The sequence below is a fragment of the Ascaphus truei genome, chromosome 2 (genome assembly GCF_040206685.1).
Source record: "Ascaphus truei isolate aAscTru1 chromosome 2, aAscTru1.hap1, whole genome shotgun sequence".
Classification (NCBI taxonomy): Eukaryota; Metazoa; Chordata; class Amphibia; order Anura; family Ascaphidae; genus Ascaphus; species Ascaphus truei.
Genome location: NC_134484.1, coordinates 123,692,555 through 123,714,073, shown reverse-complemented (window position 1 = coordinate 123,714,073; position 21,519 = coordinate 123,692,555). Strand labels below are relative to the sequence as shown.

General features: G+C 50.9%; 1 protein-coding gene across 1 annotated transcript in view; it reads left to right on the top strand.

Moving 5' to 3' along the window:
• The window catches only part of LOC142486048 (E3 ubiquitin-protein ligase RNF138-like), a 61,282-nt gene that overhangs the window by 31,952 nt on the left and 7,811 nt on the right, over window positions 1-21,519 (top strand). Inside the window, exon 6 of the mRNA XM_075584714.1 lies at window positions 354-459. Within this exon, the coding sequence (XP_075440829.1) occupies window positions 354-459 (106 nt within the window). The remainder of the gene's footprint in view (window positions 1-353; window positions 460-21,519) is intronic.

Genomic DNA, 21,519 nt, shown 5'->3' with positions numbered 1-21,519 from the left:
CAGTGCGATACACTTAGGGGAAGAAGAAAAACTAGTAGTACGATCTTGCAGTTTTTGACTACACTTAAAAAAATTGGTGTTTTGTCTTAGTGAATACCGTTTTGCCAAACATGTTTTAGAGTACGGTTGAATGCACTGATTTTATCGAAGTTTCGTGAATGGGCCCTTTAGTCTTCCTCACGAAAACATTGACATTTGGTGCTGTAAGGGCTTTCAGTACAACAGTGAGGGTGTCGCTCAATCAGTATGTTGGACTAAAACTCTGTTTTAAGGTTTGTCGTTTTGTACTATTAAAAAAAAAGTTATTTTCTGCGGGTATGTATTATTTTCATATTCCAATCTTTACTTTCTAGCATACAACAGTCCTTTAAGTGTCCCTTGTGTTCTGAAGACAACTTTGACAGAAGAGGCTTACTGGAGCACTGTAACAGACAGCATGTCTTCCAAATCATCCCTGTGGTAACTATAAAAAGCCTCTTTGAGGCAACTATAAATGCTAATAGAATAAGTTGCTGTACTAATAACATATTAACATATTAGTACCATTAGTTTTGGAATAACATTTGCTACTTCCTCCACCAATTTTAGCTATTTTGGTACCAACCTGAAGAGAGGTCCCCTGTTTTAGGACTACACTAGTTTTGCTGCTGGAAAGCTCCATGTTAAGTCAAGATGGACTGGTCCCAGCTAAGAAAATGAGTGCATGCTATTTAAGCTGATCAATGAGTATAATGCTGCATGCAATCATCTCTTCCGCTTACTTATTGGTCAACTGACGTGTCATTCATAGGGGTAATTTTAATTTCATAAAGTTGCAATGAAATCACATTAGACTAGTGGTGCTTAAGTTCAGTCCCCCAGGGCTACCATCAGACCAAGATTTTAGGATTTCTCCAACTAACTACTAGGCCAGCCTAATTATCACTAAAACAACTTACGTTGTTGCCCTGAAAATCTGTAATTTTTGGTAGGCCTTGAATACTGAATATGAGCACCACTGCATTAGATAGATCATAATAATTATACGTTTCATCTTTTTTTATGTGAATGTTGTTTTTTCAATGTTGGTGCGTTTTTTCAGGTGAAAATAGACTAATCGAGCAAAATCTGTGCCATATTGAACATATGTGTAGCCCTGGTTTCCCCTGTAACTAAATGGACTATTGGTACTGCCTTAACCTGTTGGCTCACAGAGAGCCTGAGCCTCCGCAACTTGGAGCCTGGAGTGATAGTGCGAGCTCCTTGGTGCAGCGCCTCCACCTGAGAGGGATCCCAGAGTAGGGGTGTAACAGGGGAGTTATCCCTGTTCAGGTAATGTGCCTCTAATCCAGCAGTGTGGTGGTTAACTGCTGGTAGTCAATTAACAAACACCACCTGCCTGATTAGATTGCTTAGAAAAGCCTGTCTTTTGAGACAGGAAGTGAGACTCCTTAGCTCACACCTGAGCTGAACTTGGAGACAAAGCAGAGATTGTCCCTTACTCTCACAACTTGTGAGACTGACATGGGGACAGACGTCTTGAGTCTACTGTGCCAGAAGAGGCTGCTTTCAAGACACAGAGGAAACTTCTAAACCTGAATGCTGACAAATCCTGAAGAAAAGGTAGCAACCAGGAACAGAGAAGATTTTCCCTCCAAACCACAAGGAACAGATAAGACTTTCATTTATAAGACCCCAGCGCTAAAGTCCAAGATACCGTGATCTTAAGGCAGTCTCTGATCTTTAAGATGGTAGTTGGACTCTGGTAAAGGTGCTCCAGATGGGATGTGTCCTTGAAATGGATGGATGCACCGTCTGAAATACAGATGACAGACACACCTGATTGCGCAGCGTTTTTCAGCAATCAGAGCCCTATCTAAGACAGTGAAGAATCCTACTCACATAGTGAACGCCAATATGTTCAGTGGAGAGAATCTGTGCTTGTTCCCCTTCTTTCAGCTCCTTTCACGACCCCCACGTGCAGACAGCTTACTGGAGGTGACCTCAATCCACGATGGCGTCAGGGGTGGCTCCAGTGTTTTAGCTAATTAAAAGTTTTTTTCAAACTACACCATATTGTGCCCATTCCTTCCCATATCGGTGGGGGTGCCGTAACGGAGCCACCCCTGACGCCATCGTGGATTGAGGTCACCTCCAGTAAGCTGTCTGCACGTGGGGGTCGTGAAAGGAGCTGAAAGAAGGGGAACAAGCACAGATTCTCTCCACTGAACATATTGGCGTTCACTATGTGAGTAGGATTCTTCACTGTCTTAGATAGGGCTCTGATTGCTGAAAAACGCTGCGCAAATCAGGTGTGTCTGTCATCTGTATTTCAGACGGTGCATCCATCCATTTCAAGGACACATCCCATCTGGAGCACCTTTACCAGAGTCCAACTACCATCTTAAAGATCAGAGACTGCCTTAAGATCACGGTATCTTGGACTTTAGCGCTGGGGACTTTATTATTGTTTGCGCACTATTTATTATCAGGTTTGGAATAACCTGACATTATTGTCACCTAGCTGCTTGCTCTTACAGCAATTGCTAGATTATTTGTTGTTTTAGCACTTATTATTGTTTAGCACACTGTTGTTAACACTTACATTTCAGTGTAGGTTAGTGCTTTTGGAGGGGTCATCTTCTTTGTTTTGTATTTTCATTTATAAGACTTTTTTATATCTGTTCATTTAATGCTATATGTTTGGGGCTGAGAGACATGCTTATCTAAAGGGAGTGGTGGATTGCATAGTATTTCACTAGAAATACTCCCAAGTGAATAGAAGCTTTGTTTACCCCTTGTTTGGATGGTTTCCTGATGTTAATGAAACAGGCGCAATAAAAGCCTTATTTAATTTCACTATAACCAGACTCCCTTGCATACCTCTGTGAGCGTCCGCCTACAAGCGGGATAGTCCCTCACAGGAACAATGTACCCTGTAATTATACACAAGTTATAGTATAACAGTATTTACTAGACACCTAATCAGCATGACCAATACATTGCAAAGCATACACTATGTAGACAAATAAATATATATCCCTGCAGGCTATTTCCCTTGTACTTAGGGTGCAGGGGCACCAGAGCCCTAGTGTCCTTCCCGCAATGTCACTCCCACCTAAGTATGAGGCATAGCGCTAGCCTGTGGACTGTTGGTGCACTTGTTGGTATACCTGCCCGGGGCTCCAGCACCCAGCTGTAGCTGAACAAGTCAACGGTCAGTCTGCTCGAACAACGCCTTCCGCCTCCACGTGGGGTGGCCTCCAACAGGAGCGTTCCACCATAAAGAGTCTCTTATACTGTGGCCTGAATCTGATCCCGGACCGTAGGTTAACTGTCACAGCGTGGCGAAGACACGGTGGCCCTGGCACTATGTAGTACAGTGAAAGTGTTCCTACTTATGGGCTTTTAATATTCAGCTGCAGGTGCCTACTGTGAGTCGGGGACTAACTTGGCCCTACAGGGGAAAGCTGGCCTACTCCCAGGGCTACTGGCACATGGGACCCTACCTCTCTCCTCTGCGTCCTGCTCCCGACTTGCGTGGTGTCCCTGCATGCCTAATGTAACCACTTCTCTCCTCCAGGAGTCCGATTGGTCCTCCTGCCATACATGGCTAGCAGCCCCCGAGGTTGCTGGGACTTGTAGTCCACTTGCTCAGCCTGTTCCTGATGGCCGCCGCACTATCTATCCCTGCGCATGCGTGAGGCTTCCATGCGCGTGCGCGACAAACTCAAGATGGTGGCGCCCTCGATTAGGTACCACTGCGGAGCTCAGCGTGACCCGGTGCATTAACACCTTCCCTGCCACAGACCTGCAATGCATTAACCCCTTCCCTGCCACAGACCTGTAATTAGTTCTGCCCACAGGCTTGGACTAGCAGCACCCAAAATAGTGGCTCTGAAGATAGGGTTTCTTTCTTTACCACCTCCAACCCTACATAGTAGTTACATAGTAACACCTTCCCTGCCACAGACCTGCAATGCATTAACCCCTTCCCTGCCACAGACCTGTAATTAGTTCTGCCCACAGGCTTGGACTAGCAGTACCCAAAATAGTGGCTCTGAAGATAGGGTTTCTTTCTTTACCACCTCCAACCCTGAAGGTGTTATCATCCCTAGCCTTATATCTCTACTACGATCCCTAAGGATCTCTACTGTTTCTTCAGGGGTAAACACTCCCTCTTCCCACCAGTGGTCCACTGTGCTAGTGAAAAAGGTGAACAAAGTAAAGGTGCGCAACTACAATATATATAAGTGACGTGATGAGTGTGATATAATTGATTAAATGACCTTAATTGTGAATAAATGTTTATGGAGCGTCTGCAGCTGTGACACCAGGGATGGCTCTGGTCCCCCCTAAAAGCACACAAAAATACAAAAAACACAGCGCACAACGCTCATAGTGCATTAAATGATATCTTTAGTAACCAAAATAAGAAGGTAAGTATTGTGCGTACATTTAAATAAAATAAACAAGCATTTCAGGGTTATTGTTACCCAAACACCAACGGACGCCCGTGATGGTCTCGTGGCTCTCTCCTTCTCACTCCAACAGCCTCGGTGTAGGGCCTAGATAATCTCCAATCCAGTCACTGGTAATTCAGCCCCTCGCCTTGGGGTAAGGCTAGTATAGTCTCACGTTTAGGTGAACAGCAGTCCAGATTGATCTCCGTTTAGGTGCGCAATGCCCGTCACTGCACAGGTCTGATTTGCAACGGAGCAACGGAGCGCACGCTGTTTGGCGTCCTGGTCGAACACTTCCGGGTCTGTGACGTCATACAACCGCGAGAGTTCGTCGCAAGTCTACAGAGCACCGGACCGGTTTTCTGGGAGTGCTGTGATGTAGAGGGTTCGCAAAGTTCTTTAATCCAACGCTTTTCGAGACCACGTGGGTCTCTTCATCAGGGAGATGATGAACCCCTGCAAATCAGACCTGTGCAGTGACGGGCATTGCGCACCTAAACGGAGATCAATCTGGACTGCTGTTCACCTAAACGTGAGACTATACTAGCCTTACCCCAAGGCGACCCAAGGCGAGGGGCTGAATTACCAGTGACTGGATTGGAGATTATCTAGGCCCTACACCGAGGCTGTTGGAGTGAGAAGGAGAGAGCCACGAGACCATCACGGGCGTCCGTTGGTGTTTGGGTAACAATAACCCTGAAATGCTTGTTTATTTTATTTAAATGTACGCACAATACTTACCTTCTTATTTTGGTTACTAAAGATATCATTTAATGCACTATGAGCGTTGTGCACTGTGTTTTTTGTATTTTTGTCCACTGTGCTACCCTGCATCAATAGAAATCTAGTCCTATTCATATGCAGCACATATTCTTGAAACATTGGATCCCACCATGGTGCTACCTTCTTTATACCAGAACTAGGCATTTTAATACATTCATCCCGCATTGAAGCCACAGTAGATGGTGGTCTAGAACTACCAGATTTACAGGAATCTTCCCGTGAAGACGTGGTATAATTGGACCACCCACCCCTAGGCACATCATCATCAAAGCCCTCCCACACGGTATTGTCCTGGGTAGGTTCTGGCACAATATCAGTGTCCTGGGTAACGCCTGGTGAGGCCTTAATATCAGTATCATGTCCCAATGTCTTAGGCGTCTGGCGCCTACCTCGGCCCTTCACTGCAAGTATCTTCTGGTGGTCAGCTTTGCGGTCTCTGGCCTTGCCTTGGGCACGAAACTGCTGGAGAAAATGGTCGGCCTCGGCCTTACTCACCGGAGCGGAGGTCACGACTGTATCTGCCCGGTGGCCGAAGTCAGGATGACAACTTCTGGTTGCACCAGAAGGTTGGCAGCATTGACTTGAAAAGGAGAAGTACTAGCCGGTACCTCCAAGATGGACGCCTCCACGGGAACCAGCTTTGCCGAAGCACCCTCGTTGTTCAGCGGGACTGTGGTAATCACTGGAACCCGTGGATCGTATGTATCTTCACCGCTCTGCTGGACTGATGTTATCTCATCGGCCTCCCGGCTGGGAGCAGGCACCTCCGATGCATTGCGAAGATCTGCTGGAACCGCAGCCATCTTCCACTCAGGTGGGGATGCCTCTGATGACGTCACAGATGGTTGACGAAGCTCCTCCAGCCTCAATCTCCTCCAGCACAGCGTCGGATATGTTGGTGAGTAGCTTCCGGCAGGACGCCACACTCATCACCGCATTTTCAGGTAATGGCTTCTCAGGCAGCACGTCAGCAGGAACAGACCTTGGGGTCATCAGTATGGAGCGGTAGTAGCTCGCAGGCAGTGGGCCCACGCCTGCTCCGTTAAAGAGGTTGAAAAAGGTCCATTCTCCCCCAGCATCTCACCGGGTGTCTCGCACACATAGTCACTCACAGGAGTAAGATTGGGACCGCGCTGTTCCTCCTCGGCAGCCGCTTCTAGGGAACACGCTCCCAATTCCTCAAACCAGGCCTTGTAGTCATGACTGTGGCCCATAGTAATGCACCACCAGTCTGCGTGGCACATATCGTAGAGAGCCAACAGGCAGCCCTGCTCTTCTCCGGGAGAGGCAGTCTCCATGAGTTGCTGCAGGCCGCAAATTAAATCAAAGAAGGCCCGCATATCCTTCTGGGTAGGCGCGGGTGGTGACGGCAGTACCAGCTCAAGATGAGGCGATCCACACCTCTTGCAGCGGGACTTTACTGATAATTTCCCGCCTGGGTAATCACATCGTGAGCACACACATTGCAGAAAGTCCTCCCCATTAATCTGCACCAACAGGATTCCTCCTGGTAATGTCTGCAGGGGAGCGGCTTTCTCGGCCATAATAGCAATAGTAGCAGGGAGCAGTCTCAAGTACAGTAGGTCTGTCTCTGTTGAGTCACCACGTGCATCTGAGGGTGCGATAGTTTGCATCCGGCTAAGCCCCTAGTGGTGACACAGCGAATAATTTGTTCAGTGCCCTCTTCCCCTGTGTCATGGTAGTGCTGCCCACAGACCAGACCCGTCCCAAGACTGAGGTGGAAAGTATAATACCACGCACCCGCAGCAGAGGGGCGTGTCCAGAGTGTGGTAATTAGTTGCCAGGCCAGGAGTCTTTAGTAAGGGAACCAAAGGTACTTGCCGTGTCTTGAGGTAGAAGGATCGTGGTGATTGCCGAAGCTGTGGGTCAAGGGTGCCAGAGGTCCGGGAGGTAGAGATCGAAGGGCGGAAAGAGACTGCGTCGTGAGGCGTAAGCCAGGGTCCAGAGCCAGAGGAAGAGTAGAAAGCCAAGCCGGGTCAAACCTGAAGAACACCCCTTGAGGGGAATAAAGTGTACTTGTTTAGAAAAGCGATCTATTACTACTAAGATGGTGTTCATCCCTTTAGATCTAGGTAATTCAACAATAAAGTCCATAGAGATATGGGACCAGGGGCGTTCCGGAATAGGTAAAGGCATAAGTAAGCCAGAGGGTTTCTGTCGGAGGGCTTTGCGGGCAAGTGGGTCAGGCACTGTTGAATTCCCGGATGGTTCTAGCCATATTAGGCCACCAAAAGGTACGTTGGATAAGGTCCAGGGTTCTCTGGAAGCCGGGATGTCCTGCAGAGCGGGCAGAATGACCCCACTCTAAGAATTTGGGACGAAATTCATGGGCAGCATACAGCCTCCCTTCTGGTACCTCTAGACCACCCGGAATGTTCCTTTGAGCCCTAAGGATCTTGTCCAGAATGTTCAATGAGGCCGCAGAAATTATAAGTCCCTTGGGCAGAATAGTCTCGGGAACTTCTTCGGGTCTCTCCTCCGGGGAGAACTGTCTGGATAAGGCGTCCGCCTTTACGTTCTTGGTGCCCGGGATGTATGATAGGGTGTAGTTAAATCTGGAGAAGAAGAGTGCCCAGCGAGTCTGGCGGGAGCCCAGGCGACGTGCAGTCTCAATATAAAGAAGGTTCTTATGGTCAGCAAAAATAGAAATTGGCTCTCTAGACCCCTCCAGAAGGTGTCTCCACTCCAGAAGAGCCATCTTAATAGCCAGCAGTTCTCTATTGCCCACATCGTAGTTCTTCTCAGCAGAGGGAAAAAAAATTGAGAAAAAACAGCAGGGGTGCAACTGGTCTTGCGGGGAAGATCATTGAGAGAGCACGGCTCCTGCACCGCAATCCGATGCATCAACCTTCAGGATAAAAGGGCAGTCTCGTGTCAGGATGTCGAAGAAAAGGGGCGGAAACTAATGTACGTTTTAAAGTTTCAAAGGCTGAGGCTGCTTCAGGAGACCAAGCTGAGGGGTCGACTCTTTTTTTCGTGAGAGCGGTGATGGGTGCAATTATGGTGGAAAATTTCCGAATAAACCTTCTATAGTAATTCGAAAAGCCTAAAAAACGTTGAATAGCCTTGAGGGAATTGGGTTGTGGCCAGTTGAGAATGGCTTTGAGTTTGTCGGGGTCCATAGAGAAACCTTTGTCCGAGATGATGTATCCAAGGAAGGGCGTAGAGGACAGATGAAAGAGGCATTTTTCCATTTTGGCGTACAAGTGATTGGAACGGAGGCGGGAAAGGACAAGCCTGGTGTGTCGAATGTGATCCTGGAGATTGCTGGAAAAGATGAGAATATCGTCTAGATATACAATAACAAAAGAATTGAGTACGTCTCGAAATTTTTTGTTTATGAAGTCCTGAAAGACCGCTGGGGCATTACAGAGCCCGAAGGGCATCACCAAGTATTCGTAATGATCGCTACGTGTATTGAAGGCGGTCTTCCTTTAGTCACGCTCCCGAATACGAATAAGGTTGTACGCCCCACGGAGGTCTAATTTCGTGAAGATCTTAGCCCTCTGGAGTCTATTAAACAGTTCGGATATGAGGGGGAGGGGGTACCGGTTCTTGACCGTGATCCGGTTGAGGCCCCGATAGTCGATGCAAGGTCGGAGAGAGTTGTCCTACTTTTTAATGAAAAAAAAACTGGCACCGACGGGGGAGGATGAATGGCGTATAAAGCCCTTCTCGAGGTTTTCACGGATGTATTCGTCCATGGCCTTGGTCTCTGGAATGGAGAGAGGATAGGACTTGGATCTAGGAAGTGTGGCAACAGGAATCAGGTCAATAGGACAGTCGTAGGACCTGTGGGGGGGCAAAACTTCAGCTCCAGTCTTGCAAAAGACGTCCAGGAAATCGGAGTAGGCCTCTGGTAGGTCGATCTTAGGAGTTGACGGAACCGTAATCCCCGCGTGTTGCATGGGAGGAATGGTGCTAGAGATGAGTAACTCCTTCGGTCTTGGGTCCCATTGTATAGGAGTGCGCGCCCTCCAGTCAATACGGGGATTGTGCTGCTGGAGCCAGGGTAGGCCAAGAGTTACCTGTGTCCCGGGGGAATGCATCACATCCAACGTAAGGGTTTCAGTGTGGCCATCGGTGAAAGATAAGGTGAGGGGAATCGTCGCAAGAGAAATGAAGGCCGGGTTCAAGGGTCGACTGTCGATCCCTTCTAGTCCGATGGGTACTCTCTTCCTAATGAGTGGAATATTATTAAGCTTCATGAATTCCTGATCCACAAAGTTCCCACCTGCCCCGGAATCAACAAAGGCGGCTGCAGAGACGCTGAATGAAGGGCCCATAAGAGTGACAGGAATGAAAAGCTTCTTGGGGAGCTCGTCACTGGAAAGGGGGCAAGGAGAAATGGCACCCAGGGAGAGCCCCTTTATACTTACTGGGTGGAGTCGTTTCCCGGATGCAGGGGACAATTCCGAATCAGGTGTTCAGGGGATACGCAATAGAAGCACAGCCCACGGTCCCTTCGGAGTTGTTGTATTGGTGGCCGGGTCTGTTGAGTACCCAGTTGCATGGGCTCCGGTGGTTCCAGGGCTGGGAACCAGGACGACAGAGGTCTGGGAACCGGAAGAAACCTAGGAAAGGTGGCGACCAAAGGCACAAAACGAGGTTGTTGGCGTTCGGAGCGTCGCTCCTGGAGGCACTGATCCATCCGAATAGCCTGAGCAATCTGTTCCTCCAATGCTCCTGGCTTGGGATGATGAGAGAGTTCGTCCTTTACTGTATCCAATAACCCTTGCCAGAAGACGGCGATGAGTGCCTCCTGGTTCCAATGGGTCTCGGCTGCTAGGGTCTGGAATTCCAGAGCATATCTGGCCACGGAACGGTGCCCCCATGACAAAAGAAGAAGGGAAGAAGAGGCCGTATACTGGCGTGCGGGAGTGTCAAACACCTGCTGAAACTCCTGACGAAAGAGAGCATAGTCTTGGGTTATCTCTGGCCGTAATTCCCAAATCTGAGAAGCCCACGCCAGGTCACCACCAGTCAAGAGGGAGTACACATACGCCACTTTCTTACGTCCCGTGGTGAATTGAAGGGACACCATCTCGAATTGGACCCCACACTGGTTTAGGAATCCGCGGCAGGCCTGCGGATCGCCAGCGTAGGGTTTCGGCGCGGGTATCTTGGTCTCTGGTGTGGCTGCGCCAAGAGATCCGGGTAGAGACGGGGAGGAAACGCTAGGTGGTGTACCACCAGGGCCAAGAGAATTTGGTCTAAGGTAGGGTCATCAGACTCGATCTGGTCTGCATCGGTTGGGCTCTGCATAATGTCCCGGTAGTGCTGCCCGCAGACCAGACCCGTCCCAAGACTGAGGTGGAAAGTATAATACCACGCACCCGCAGCAGAGGTGTGTGTCCGGAATGTGGTAATTAGTTGCCAGGCCAGGAGTTTTTAGTAAGGGAACCAAAGGTACTTGCCGTGTCCAAAGATAGAAGGATCGTGATAATTGCTGTAGCCGGGGGTCGAGGGTGCCAGAGGTCCGGGAGGTAGAGGAGCGAGCCGACATCGAAGGGCAGAGAGAGACTGCGTAGTGTCCAGGGGTCCAGAGCCAGAGTAGAAAGCCAAGCCGGGTCAAACCTGAAGAACAAGAGCAAACACAAATACTAGCCCAACTAGCAGAAGCTATGCAGAGCAATGATTTCCAGGGAGCACAGGGGTAATATACGTGGAAGGACCAATCAGGGAAGGAGGCAGAGTGGAGGTGTGCCGTGGAGTGCCTTGTGACTGGTGCAGGCTGTGATCCTTGCCTGTGATCAGCTGTGAAGTGTGATAGCTGGAGCAGGGCTGCAGCTGAACACGGGGGGCGTGGCTAGAAGCCCAGAGGGTTGAATAAAATACTGACGGAGGCGCGCGCTGTGTAAGATCCTCTTGCGCGCACCCCGACAAGATGGAGCGCAATAGCCAGCGCCGGGCGGGATTGCCGAGTCCCACGTTGAGGATACGCCAGCGGGAGGTGAGGGGCGGCAGCAACAACCTCCGACACAGGTAAGGAGGTGTTGCGTGAGCCCTGCTTCCTGACACCCTGGTGGATCCAGGAGTCCAGGCACTAAAAGATGGGCGTGGCTCCAGCTTTCGCGCCAAGCAAAGCAGCAGCATCTCAGCAGCACCTCCAAATGTAACCCATTTTCCCCACTCTAAGGGAGATTCGGTTCTGGTTACCGGTGTAGTGCTGCTCACCTGTTTACAGGATACGGAGTGTCCGCCGGTGTTAGTGGGGATAGACAGGACAGGCTTTCGGATCTGTAGCTCTTATCTTTAGTGCAGCGTCTCCATTCCAACAGGGCCTATCAGAGATAGGTGCAGTCCCTAAAACCTCAAAAACCTCTCCCTCCCCCTGAAAGACTGCAGCCCCAGGCAGGAGTAAAACATAACAGTGGTCATTATTCTGCTCTCACAGCATACATCCACAGCATCTTGGCATACACAGAAACCTCTTCTCTGTGTCCCTGAAGTCAAGTCCAGGAGCTTGAGGCCCTAGGAGTCTCTCCTTATCTCCCACACTCCCTGGTGGAGTATGGGGTAGATGCTTCCACTCCCCCTGCGGGAGGGAACGCCTGAAACCAGGTCCCTGGTCCAGCACAGCATACATCTCTTCCCCCAGAGGTGGAAGGATAGAGAGAACACTGAATTTGGGCTGCAGCCCCTTTTTGTTACAAGGGGAGGATCCCAGGTCTTAGCCCCTGTTGGGCAGTACCTAGGCCTTAGGCACACCCTCCCTGTCACTATACTGTAGGTAGCTGTTTACTGCACCCGGGCATAGATTTAACCCTAACACTGCCTGCACTGATACCAGGACTTGTGTGTTAGGCAGGGAAATTAGTAGCCCAGTGGGTACATGGCTATATATTTTTAGTAAAAGCTCACATAAGTGTACAAGAGTAAAATGATGAATTTTACAAAGGTTGAGCTATAAAGAACATTTTAGAAAAACTCATTCTTTGCCAACTATCATTTGCAAAAATAATCTTCACCAGTATTGTAGCAGCAGAACAGTTTTCATGGCGGGAAACACACAGAAACGTTTAGTGAAAAAATCTCAGACACCTTTTCTTCACATCAACAGTTCAAAAACATTCCCAAAACAGACTCTCTGCTGCAAAAGTTTGGGGCTTTTCTCAATAGGATTGCAACTGTGAATTGTGTAAGAAATTACCTCTTGACATTTAGGTGTGGCCCCTCAAGTCCTTAAGAGCAGCCATATGTATTGTAACTTCTGTGTGTTTTGTTCTTGTGCTTTTTGGAGTTTGTCTTTAATTTAGACAAAGTATTACGTTTGATAGATTTCACGTCATTGCATATCTAATATATGGAGCTGAGTCTTTAAAACATGACAGAACAAAAAGATCAAATCGTCACAGAGCTGAATAGTGCAATAAAGTGCTTTACAGATTAACACAGTTTGTTAGTGTAGCCAGGTCCCCCCTCTGCATTGCTGCCCCCCCCTCTGGGTACTCACCGCGGTGGTTAGGAGGTTAGCCGCGCTCGTGGAGAGGTGTGGGAGCGTGAGTTAGCATAGCGCACTGTTATTGAGGAGTGCAGGTTGACAGGGAAGCTTGCGGTAGCGTTGCTAGGGCTTCGGCGGGTCCCGGTGCAGGGTGCCGCCATAGCGAATTGCGCACGCATGCGCAGTGAAGATTTCAGAGCGGGGAACTGGCAGGGAAGTTCGCGCATGTGCAGGACAAGCGCGCGAACGCTAGCGTACCAGGGAAGGCTCTGGGAAGGGACTACAAGTCCCATGAGCCTCGGGAGCGACCCCATGATGCCAATGAGCCAATAGGGCTGCAGGAGCTCCCTGCATGCAACAAATAGATACATTTCACGGGGTTTTGCAGATAGGGAGTTGGTGACCGGAGCAGGGAAGGAGGTAGGGTGCAGGAGTCAGTGACTCTCTGCACTAGGCCAGCAATTCCCCTAGGCCCCAGATAGCCCTTAGTCACCCTAGTTGAGGGTTGTAGGGACAGGCCCTAGGTTAGGGACCCTGCCACATTAGCTATTCGCTAGTTAGGGATCCAGCGGACGCTGTGTTTCCCGCCACGAGGCTTGGGCTCAAGCCCTAGCCTTAAAGAGAGCTGGACTATCTTCACGGAGGCCAAGCAAGCAGTGACTGTGGCCTGCTGGCGGCAGACAGATCCTCGCCAAGGTACAGATGGTGCGGAGCTGCGGTGATATTATCCATGCCGGAATTCACCCCACGCGTAGGAGGATATCTCAGCGGATCCAATCCCAGTGGTATAGCAGCACCCGTGGCTGGAGCCAGGGCAGGTACCATTATAAAGTGCACCGACAAGGCCTATCATCAGACATAGTGACTGCGCAGTCACACATGTACATGTATATGACTTGGTAGTGTGAGACAGTGGGATTACTGGACATGGGGTGGGATCCTTCCGTGGGAAGGGCGCATAAAGTGTTGGCGTCCGCCGTGACGCATAAGGTGTTGGCATCTGCCGTGACGCATAAGGTGTTGGCGTCTGCCGTGATGCATAAAGTGTTGGCGTCCGCCGTGACGCATAAAGTGTTGGCATCCGCCGTGACGAATAAAGTGTTAGCGTCCTGCGAGACGCAATAGTTAGTGTCCCCTCTAGAGAGGGGCACCAGTTGATGCTATATGTGTATGTATGTTCCTGTGTTCACTAGTAAAATCACTGATTGGTTACACACGTTGTGCTGGTTAATTATATGTGTCCTGCGAGGACCAATTCCTGCTTTGCTAGGAACCATCGCAGGTGGAGGCGCTGCACCAAGTATCAGAGTACTACTAGTCTTAATATATAAGCCCCCAGGTTTCCCGTGGCGGAAGCTCAGCCTTCCTGTGAGCCAACAGGTAAAGCACCACACCCTGGTAACATTGTATGTCCTTAGCACCCACACTATAATCCGCGATTGGGTGGGGGAATACCCGTTACATTTGGAGGCGCTGCTGAGATCTTTACCTGGGGTGCCCCGTTCCAAATTTTGTTTCCAACTTTGTCCGTTTTAAGCCGCCATCATGTCCGTGCCGTCACGGCAGGACGTCCATGCCTGGGCCTTAGCGCACCAAGTATCCCCAAGACGCGCGCTTGCAGTGACAGGAGTAGCAATTGATACAGACTTATCCGCAGTGCGCACTCAAGTAAGAAATTGCCCGGGGTTGGCCACCGCCCGGGTGATAGACTATAAACTGGATGCTGACGGCCGGGGGTCACCTATCTCCTGGTCACCATGAGTGACATAGGCTTGGAGACGGTCCCCCATGTATTAAACCTACCCGAGCCCTCTGCAGAGGACTGCCGCATGATCTACCCTGACACCCAGGCTCCCGAAGAAGCGTCCACCAGTACTGGACTACACCCGAGCCAACGAGTGACCAGTACGCCTCACAGGGTAGACCCCCCTAAGGTCTCTTTCACCCCAAGCGGGTTAGGTGTCGCCAGATGGGCAAGGAGCCCATCCACCCCACCTACCCCTGATAGACGGCCTGGCGGGGCCCCAACCATGCCTAGCGTAGGAACTGGGACCGGTAGTCAGACCTTTAGTGGAAATCTCTCCGTGAACACGATAGCCTCCCAACTAGTAGAAGCTGTAACCATTTCGACCCAAGCACAGAACTACCGGAAACTCAAGGCCTTTTCTGGGATTCTGCCGATGCCTGCGGGAGAAGAAGGGATCGAGGCATGGAGGGACCATACGCTTCCAGCCATAGCGGAGTGGTCGTGTTCTGAAGCCAGCAAAAGACAGAGGCTGGTCGAATGCCTCCGAGGCCCCGCCGCTCGGCTAGTGCGGGCGCACCGAAGCGTGGAAGGAGAAGTTACGGCCCAGGAACTAGTGGAAATGCTAATTAAATCCTTTGCCTGAAAAGACGATGAGGATGAGCTACTGGCTCAGTTCAAAGCCCTTCGACAACGGGAAGGACAAGATTTATCTGCCTTCGTGTGCGATCTACAGCTGTCCCTGTGCACCCTCCTAGATAAGCATATAATTTCTGCGGCCGAAGCGGACCGCTACCGACTCAAACAGTTACTCAAGGGGTCGTTGCCTGATCACAACATAGCTATAATGATGCGGGCCGCACCGGTCGCGGTAGTACCCCCCAAATACGGGGAACTAATGGATTACATCAGAGAACATGAAGTGCAGCGACATTTTCATGAATCAAAGAAACCCAAAGCTATCCCCAAGAGTGACCCTGTGGTTCCCTTGACCCCAAAGGGTAAGAGATCTTCCGTCCCAGAGGAGGAAGCGATCCCCAAGCTGCCCGCCAGGGAGAGTCATGCTCTGGAGAAGTCATCATCCACGTATAAGGATCGATCAGAACGCCGCAACATAGTTTGCTACAACTGCGGGAAGAGGGGCCACGTCTCTTACAACTGTACGGAGAGGGAGGACTCTCCAGAAGAAAAACCGCCCGACAGAAGAAACCCAGCCCGGTCGATGGTATGCCTAGTACAAACTGCCGAGTCGGGCTCGGAAACCCCTACGGGAGCCACCGATGTTCCTGTGGATGCCAGCCCCGGGGATGAGGCCTCCACCCGGGAAGCCCTTAGCCAAGTAGGTCCCGCGGCTATCGTACGGGTGTTACTGGAAGGGATCTATGCGGCAGCCCTACTGGACACGGGATCACAAGTGACCATCATATACCGCCCATTCTATGACCAGCACCTCAGACACTGCCCCCTGAGAGCGGCCGACCATGTGAAAGTACGGGGATTAAGCAATGAAGACTACCCCATCGATGGGATTGTAAGGGTGGAAATAGAAATACCCCAGCTGAATACCGGCAAGAGACACCCCATGCATGTAGCGGCCCTGGTCTGTCCGGAGCCCCAAGACCAGTACAAGTACCCGATCATCTTGGACACCAACGCTGATATAGTACAAGCGGTGATCCGAGCGTATCTGAAAGAGACTAACGAGTTGCCGCTAGCCACCTCTCTCCTAGATCCGGTCCTACGAGAAGAGTGCAAATGGGTATATGCCATGGAGCGCCACGGGGATCTCTACAACCGTCAACGCGGACTGATGACCATATTTCCAGGGGGAGTGCAAAAGATGGCCGTCTGGTGTTGTTATCCCGAACGAGATGAGAGCGACCAGCTGTTCTCTCCGGAGAATACGCCTGAAGAAGAAGAGGTTCAGAGAGGGTATAGGGTACTACCTGAAGTGAGGGAGTGGACGGCTAAGATCCCTCTACGAACCCACGTGTATGTACAGAATCTCTCCCCCTTTCCGATGGAATTTGATGCCGACCAGAAGTTGGGTTGCATCTATCCGGTCAGCCCGGTAGAAAACATGCCTCAGGTGAAGGCGGCGGCCGTGGATGAGCAATTAGGCGATTTGGACTTCAACTTCGGTGAGTCGACACTGCCCACCAAGTGGAAAGAACGGCTGACAACCCAGCTGCTTCAACGACGACATGTGTTCTCCACGAGTGAGATGGATGTGGGGTGCAGTCGCAGTGCCCAACATACCATTCGAATGAGTGATGCCACTCCGTTCCGAGAACGTTCTCGTCGCATCGCCCCGCGGGATGTGGACGATGTGAGGAATGCCATACAAGACATGGAAACCGCTGGGATCTTGAAGGATTCTCGGGGACCCTACGCGTCACCCATAGTGGTGGTGCGGAAAAAGAACGGGTCAGTACGACTGTGTGTCGACTATCGAACTCTGAACAATCGTACGATACCGGATCAGTACAACCTTCCGCGCATTGAAGAGATCCTGAATGCGCTGAATGGAAATCAATGGTTTAGCGTGCTCGACATCCGATCCGGGTACTATCAGGTACCTATGAATGCGGAAGATCAGGAGAAAACAGCTTTCGTCTGCCCCTTGGGCTTCTACCAGTTTACACGTATGCCCCAAGGTATATGTGGGGCGCCTGCTACCTTCCAATGGCTGATGGAGAAGACTATCGGGGACATGAGCCCGCGGGAGTGTCTTGTATACCTGGATGACATCATTGTCTTCGGAAGAACTCTAGAAGAGCACGAAGAGCGGTTACTAAAGTGATAGACCGTCTGGGGAACGAAGGGTTGAAATTGTCCCTAGACAAGTGCCGGTTTTGCCATACCTCAGTGACCTACGTGGGACACATCGTGTCCGCCCAAGGGATCGCCACCGACCCCGCCAAGGTAGAAGCAGTCGTGAACTGGCCTCGTCCCGAGAATGTCACGGAGTTGCGATCCTTCCTGGGTTTCTGCGGGTATTACCGTCGTTTCGTGGAAGGGTACTCTGGTAGGGCGAAACCCCTGAACAATCTGTTGAAGATATACCCTGAGGAAACCGGGAGGAAGGCTGTATCTGCTCGCCAACCGTTTGGTGATAAATGGACGTCTGAGTGTGAATAAGCCTTCTCGAAATTGAAGAAATGTCTGACCGAAGCGCCGGTGCTTGCGTATGCTGATCCCGAACAACCATACGTTCTGCATGTGGATGCTAGTCTCAATGGACTTGGCGCCGTCCTGCACCAGAAGCACCCCGAGGGCCTTTGGCCTGTCGCTTACATCAGTCGCAGTTTGACCCCCAGCGAACAGAGGTACCCCGTCCACAAGTTGGAGTTTCTGGCTCTCAAGTGGGCTATCACCGAGAAGCTCCACGATTACCTGTACGGTGTTACCTTCGAGGTAAGGACGGATAACAATCTCCTCACCTACGTCAATACCTCGGCCAAATTGGACGCCGCCGGACACCGCTGGCTGGCCGCCCTAAGCAACTACAGTTTCTCCATGAAGTATAAGCCGGGATCTTTGAATATAGAGGCTGACGCTCTATCCAGACGATCCGGGTTAAGTGCTATTCCAGATGATGAGGAATGGGAGGAACTCCCCGGACCCGGAGTGCGAGCTATGTGTAGCATGGCTGCCATTGTCGACGACCAAGTGGCCTTTTCAGAATTAAGAGTGGCCGACTCATTGGGATGCCGGTCGCAGGCTGTCCCAGCCGCCTACTGCGACCCAAAAGGGATGAACATCATGCATGACAAGGTGTTACGGTGGAAAGATCTGGTAGACTACCAAATACGAAACCCTGTCGTTAGTATCATCAGGCGAGCCGTTGAAAAGAAGAACCCAGCCCTTCTGAAACGCGTGCCCAATGACTTGGTGGCCTTGCTCATGCGGGAATGGGACAAATTCGAAATAGACAATTGTTTACTCTATCGGGTGGTGCAATACCACAACCACCCGGATAGGCGACAACTAGTCCTCCCTAAGAACTTACAATACCTGGTGTTGAAGTCCCTACATGATGATCATGGACATCTTGGTATAGACAAGACTTTTGGGTTGGTCAGAGATCGCTTTTTCTGGCCCAAGATGCGAGAGGCTGTTGAACGTCACTGTCGCCGCTGTACTAGGTGTATACAGCGCAAGATCCTGCCTACACGAGCCGCCCCCATGGGCCATCTAAAAAGTTCTGGTCCCATGGACCTCGTGTGTATGGACTTTCTGTGCATTGAGCCTGATAGCCGGGGAATATGCAACGTGCTGGTCATCACAGACGATTACACCTGGTATGCTCAAGCCTTCCCTACTAAAGACCAGAAAGCCATCACCGTGGCGAAGATATTATGGGAAAAGTACTTTGTACATTACAGCCTTCCCAACCGCCTTTACTCTGACCAGGGACGGGACTTTGAGAGTACATTGATCAGGGAACTGCTCAAAATGCTGAACATTGCCAAATCCCGAACGACCCCGTATCACCCCGAAGAAGATGCACTACCCGAACGTTTTAATCGGACCATACTAGACATGCTCGGAACACTACAGAGTGCTCAGAAATCGGAGTGGAGTCGACACGTGGAGGCCTTGGTGCATGCGTACAATTGCACCAGACACGAGTCAACTGGATTCTCCCCATACTTCCTCATGTTTGGGCGAGAGGCAAGATTGCCAGTGGATGTGCGTCTTAGAGTCTCAATGGATGGGATACATAATGCTACCCATTTCAAATATGTGCAACGACTCAAAGACAGCTTGCAGCAGGCGTACCAGCAGGCAGAGAAATCCACCGCTAAGCTAAATGCTGACAATAAGAGGCTATACAACCATAAGGTCAGATATCGGGAACTTCGGCCAGGAGACGCTGTGTTGCTTCGGGAACTTGGGCGTCCCAGGAAAACACAAATTGGCCGATCGATGGAGAGACAGAGTGTATGAAATAGAATCCCAGATGCCTGGCCTCCCGGTCTATCGCATCAAAGACACTGTTGGCCGGGTAAAGGTATGGCACCGAAATCATCTTCTCCCCATTCCACAAGTGGGAGATGAAGAGACAGAGATGCTGGCCACACCGCTCAACGGTGAGCCCGACTTATCAGAGTTGGGTCAAGAGACTGTCAATAACGATACCCACTCTGAATCTCCTGAAGATCCTATGGAAGGACCCTCTCAAAGGGACTACTCCACAGACGGGGCATCTCCCGGAGGAGCTACGGGTAAAGGGCTCCATAGGCCAATGCCTACTAAGGTGGCACCAACATCCCAGCCTTTGGATGCACAGAGCCCGTGCTTTGTGCCTAATAGAGACTGTTCAGAGACAATTCTCCCCTCAAGGGAAGAGGCTGAGCCTCAGGACTGTGCTTATTACTCCCCCGAGGGAGTTGCCGAAGAACAGCTTCGCCGGAGCCAAAGAGTAAGGTACCCTCCAAATCGGGTAACCTATGATCAAATTGGGGCACCCCATTATGAGGCTCAGCAGTGGGCTCGCGGCAGAGTGCAGTCTGTCATTGTGATGTTCACTGAAATGTGTAATCTGATCTAGAGATAGTTAAGATCGTATGTGGTTGTTGCAATTTTATTATATAACGTTGTTGTGCCATTTTCATTATATAACTACTGTATATAGTTATGCACGTTGTGTCCCAAGCGAGGACGTTGTTTTTTTTATACCAGGGGGAGGATGTAGCCATGTCCCCCCTCTGCATTGCTGCCCCCCCCTCTGGGTACTCACCGCGGTGGTTAGGAGGTTAGCCACGCAGGTTGCCAGGGAAGCTTGCGGTAGCATTGCTAGGGCTTCGGCGGGTCCCGGTGCAGGGCGCCGCCATAGCGAATTGCGCACGCATGCGCAGTGAAGATTTCAGAGCGGGGAACTGGCAGGGAAGTTCGCGCATGCGCAGGACAAGCGCGCGAACGCTAGCCTACCAGGGAAGGCTCTGGGAAGGGACTACAAGTCCCATGAGCCTCGGGAGCGACCCCATGATGCCAGGGAGCCAATAGGGATGCAGGAGCTCCCTGCTTGCAACAAATAGATACATTTCGCGGGGTTTTGCAGATAGGGAGTTGGTGACCGGAGCAGCTAGGGGAAGGAGGTAGGGTGCAGGAGTCAGTGACTCTCTGCACTAGGCCAGCAATTCCCCTAGGCCCCAGATAGCCCTGAGTCACCCTAGTTGAGGGTTGTAGGGACAGGCCCTAGGTTAGGGACCCTGCCCCATTAGCTATTCGCTAGTTAGGGATCCAGCAGACGCTGTGTTTCCCGCCATGAGGCTTGGGCTCAAGCCCTAGCCTTAAAGAGAGCTGGACTATCTTCACAGAGGCCAAGCAAGCAGTGACTGCGGCCTGCTGGCGGCAGACAGATCCTCGCCAAGGTAGAGACGGTGCGGAGCTGCGGTGATATTATCCACGCCGGAATTCACCCCACACGTAGGAGGATATCCCGGCGGATCCAATCCCAGTGGTATAGCAGCACCCGTGGCTGGAGCCAGGGCAGGTACCGTTATAAAGTACACCGACAAGGCCTATCATCAGACATAGTGACTGCGCAGTCACACATGTACATGTATATGACTTGGTAGTGTGAGACAGTGGGATTACTGGACACGGGGTGGGATCCTTCCGTGGGAAGGGCGCATAAAGTGTTGGTGTCCGCCGTGACGCATAAGGTGTTGGCGTCCGCCGTGACGCATAAGGTGTTGGCGTCCGCTGTGACGCATAAAGTGTTGGCGTCCGCCATGACGCATAAAGTGTTGGCGTCCGCCGAGACGCATAAAGTGTTAGCGTCCTGCGAGACGCAATAGTTAGTGTCCCCTCTAGAGAGGGGCACCAGTTGATGCTATATGTGTAAGTATGTTCCTGTGTTCACTAGTAAAATCACTGATTGGTTACACACGTTGTGCTGGTTAATTATATGTGTCCTGCGAGGACCAATTCCTGCTTTGCTAGGAATCATCGCAGGTGGAGGCGCTGCACCAAGTACCAGAGTACTACTTGTCTTAATATATAAGCCCCCAGGTTTCCCGTGGCGGAAGCTCAGCCCTCCTTTGAGCCAACAGGTAAAGCACCACACCGTGGTA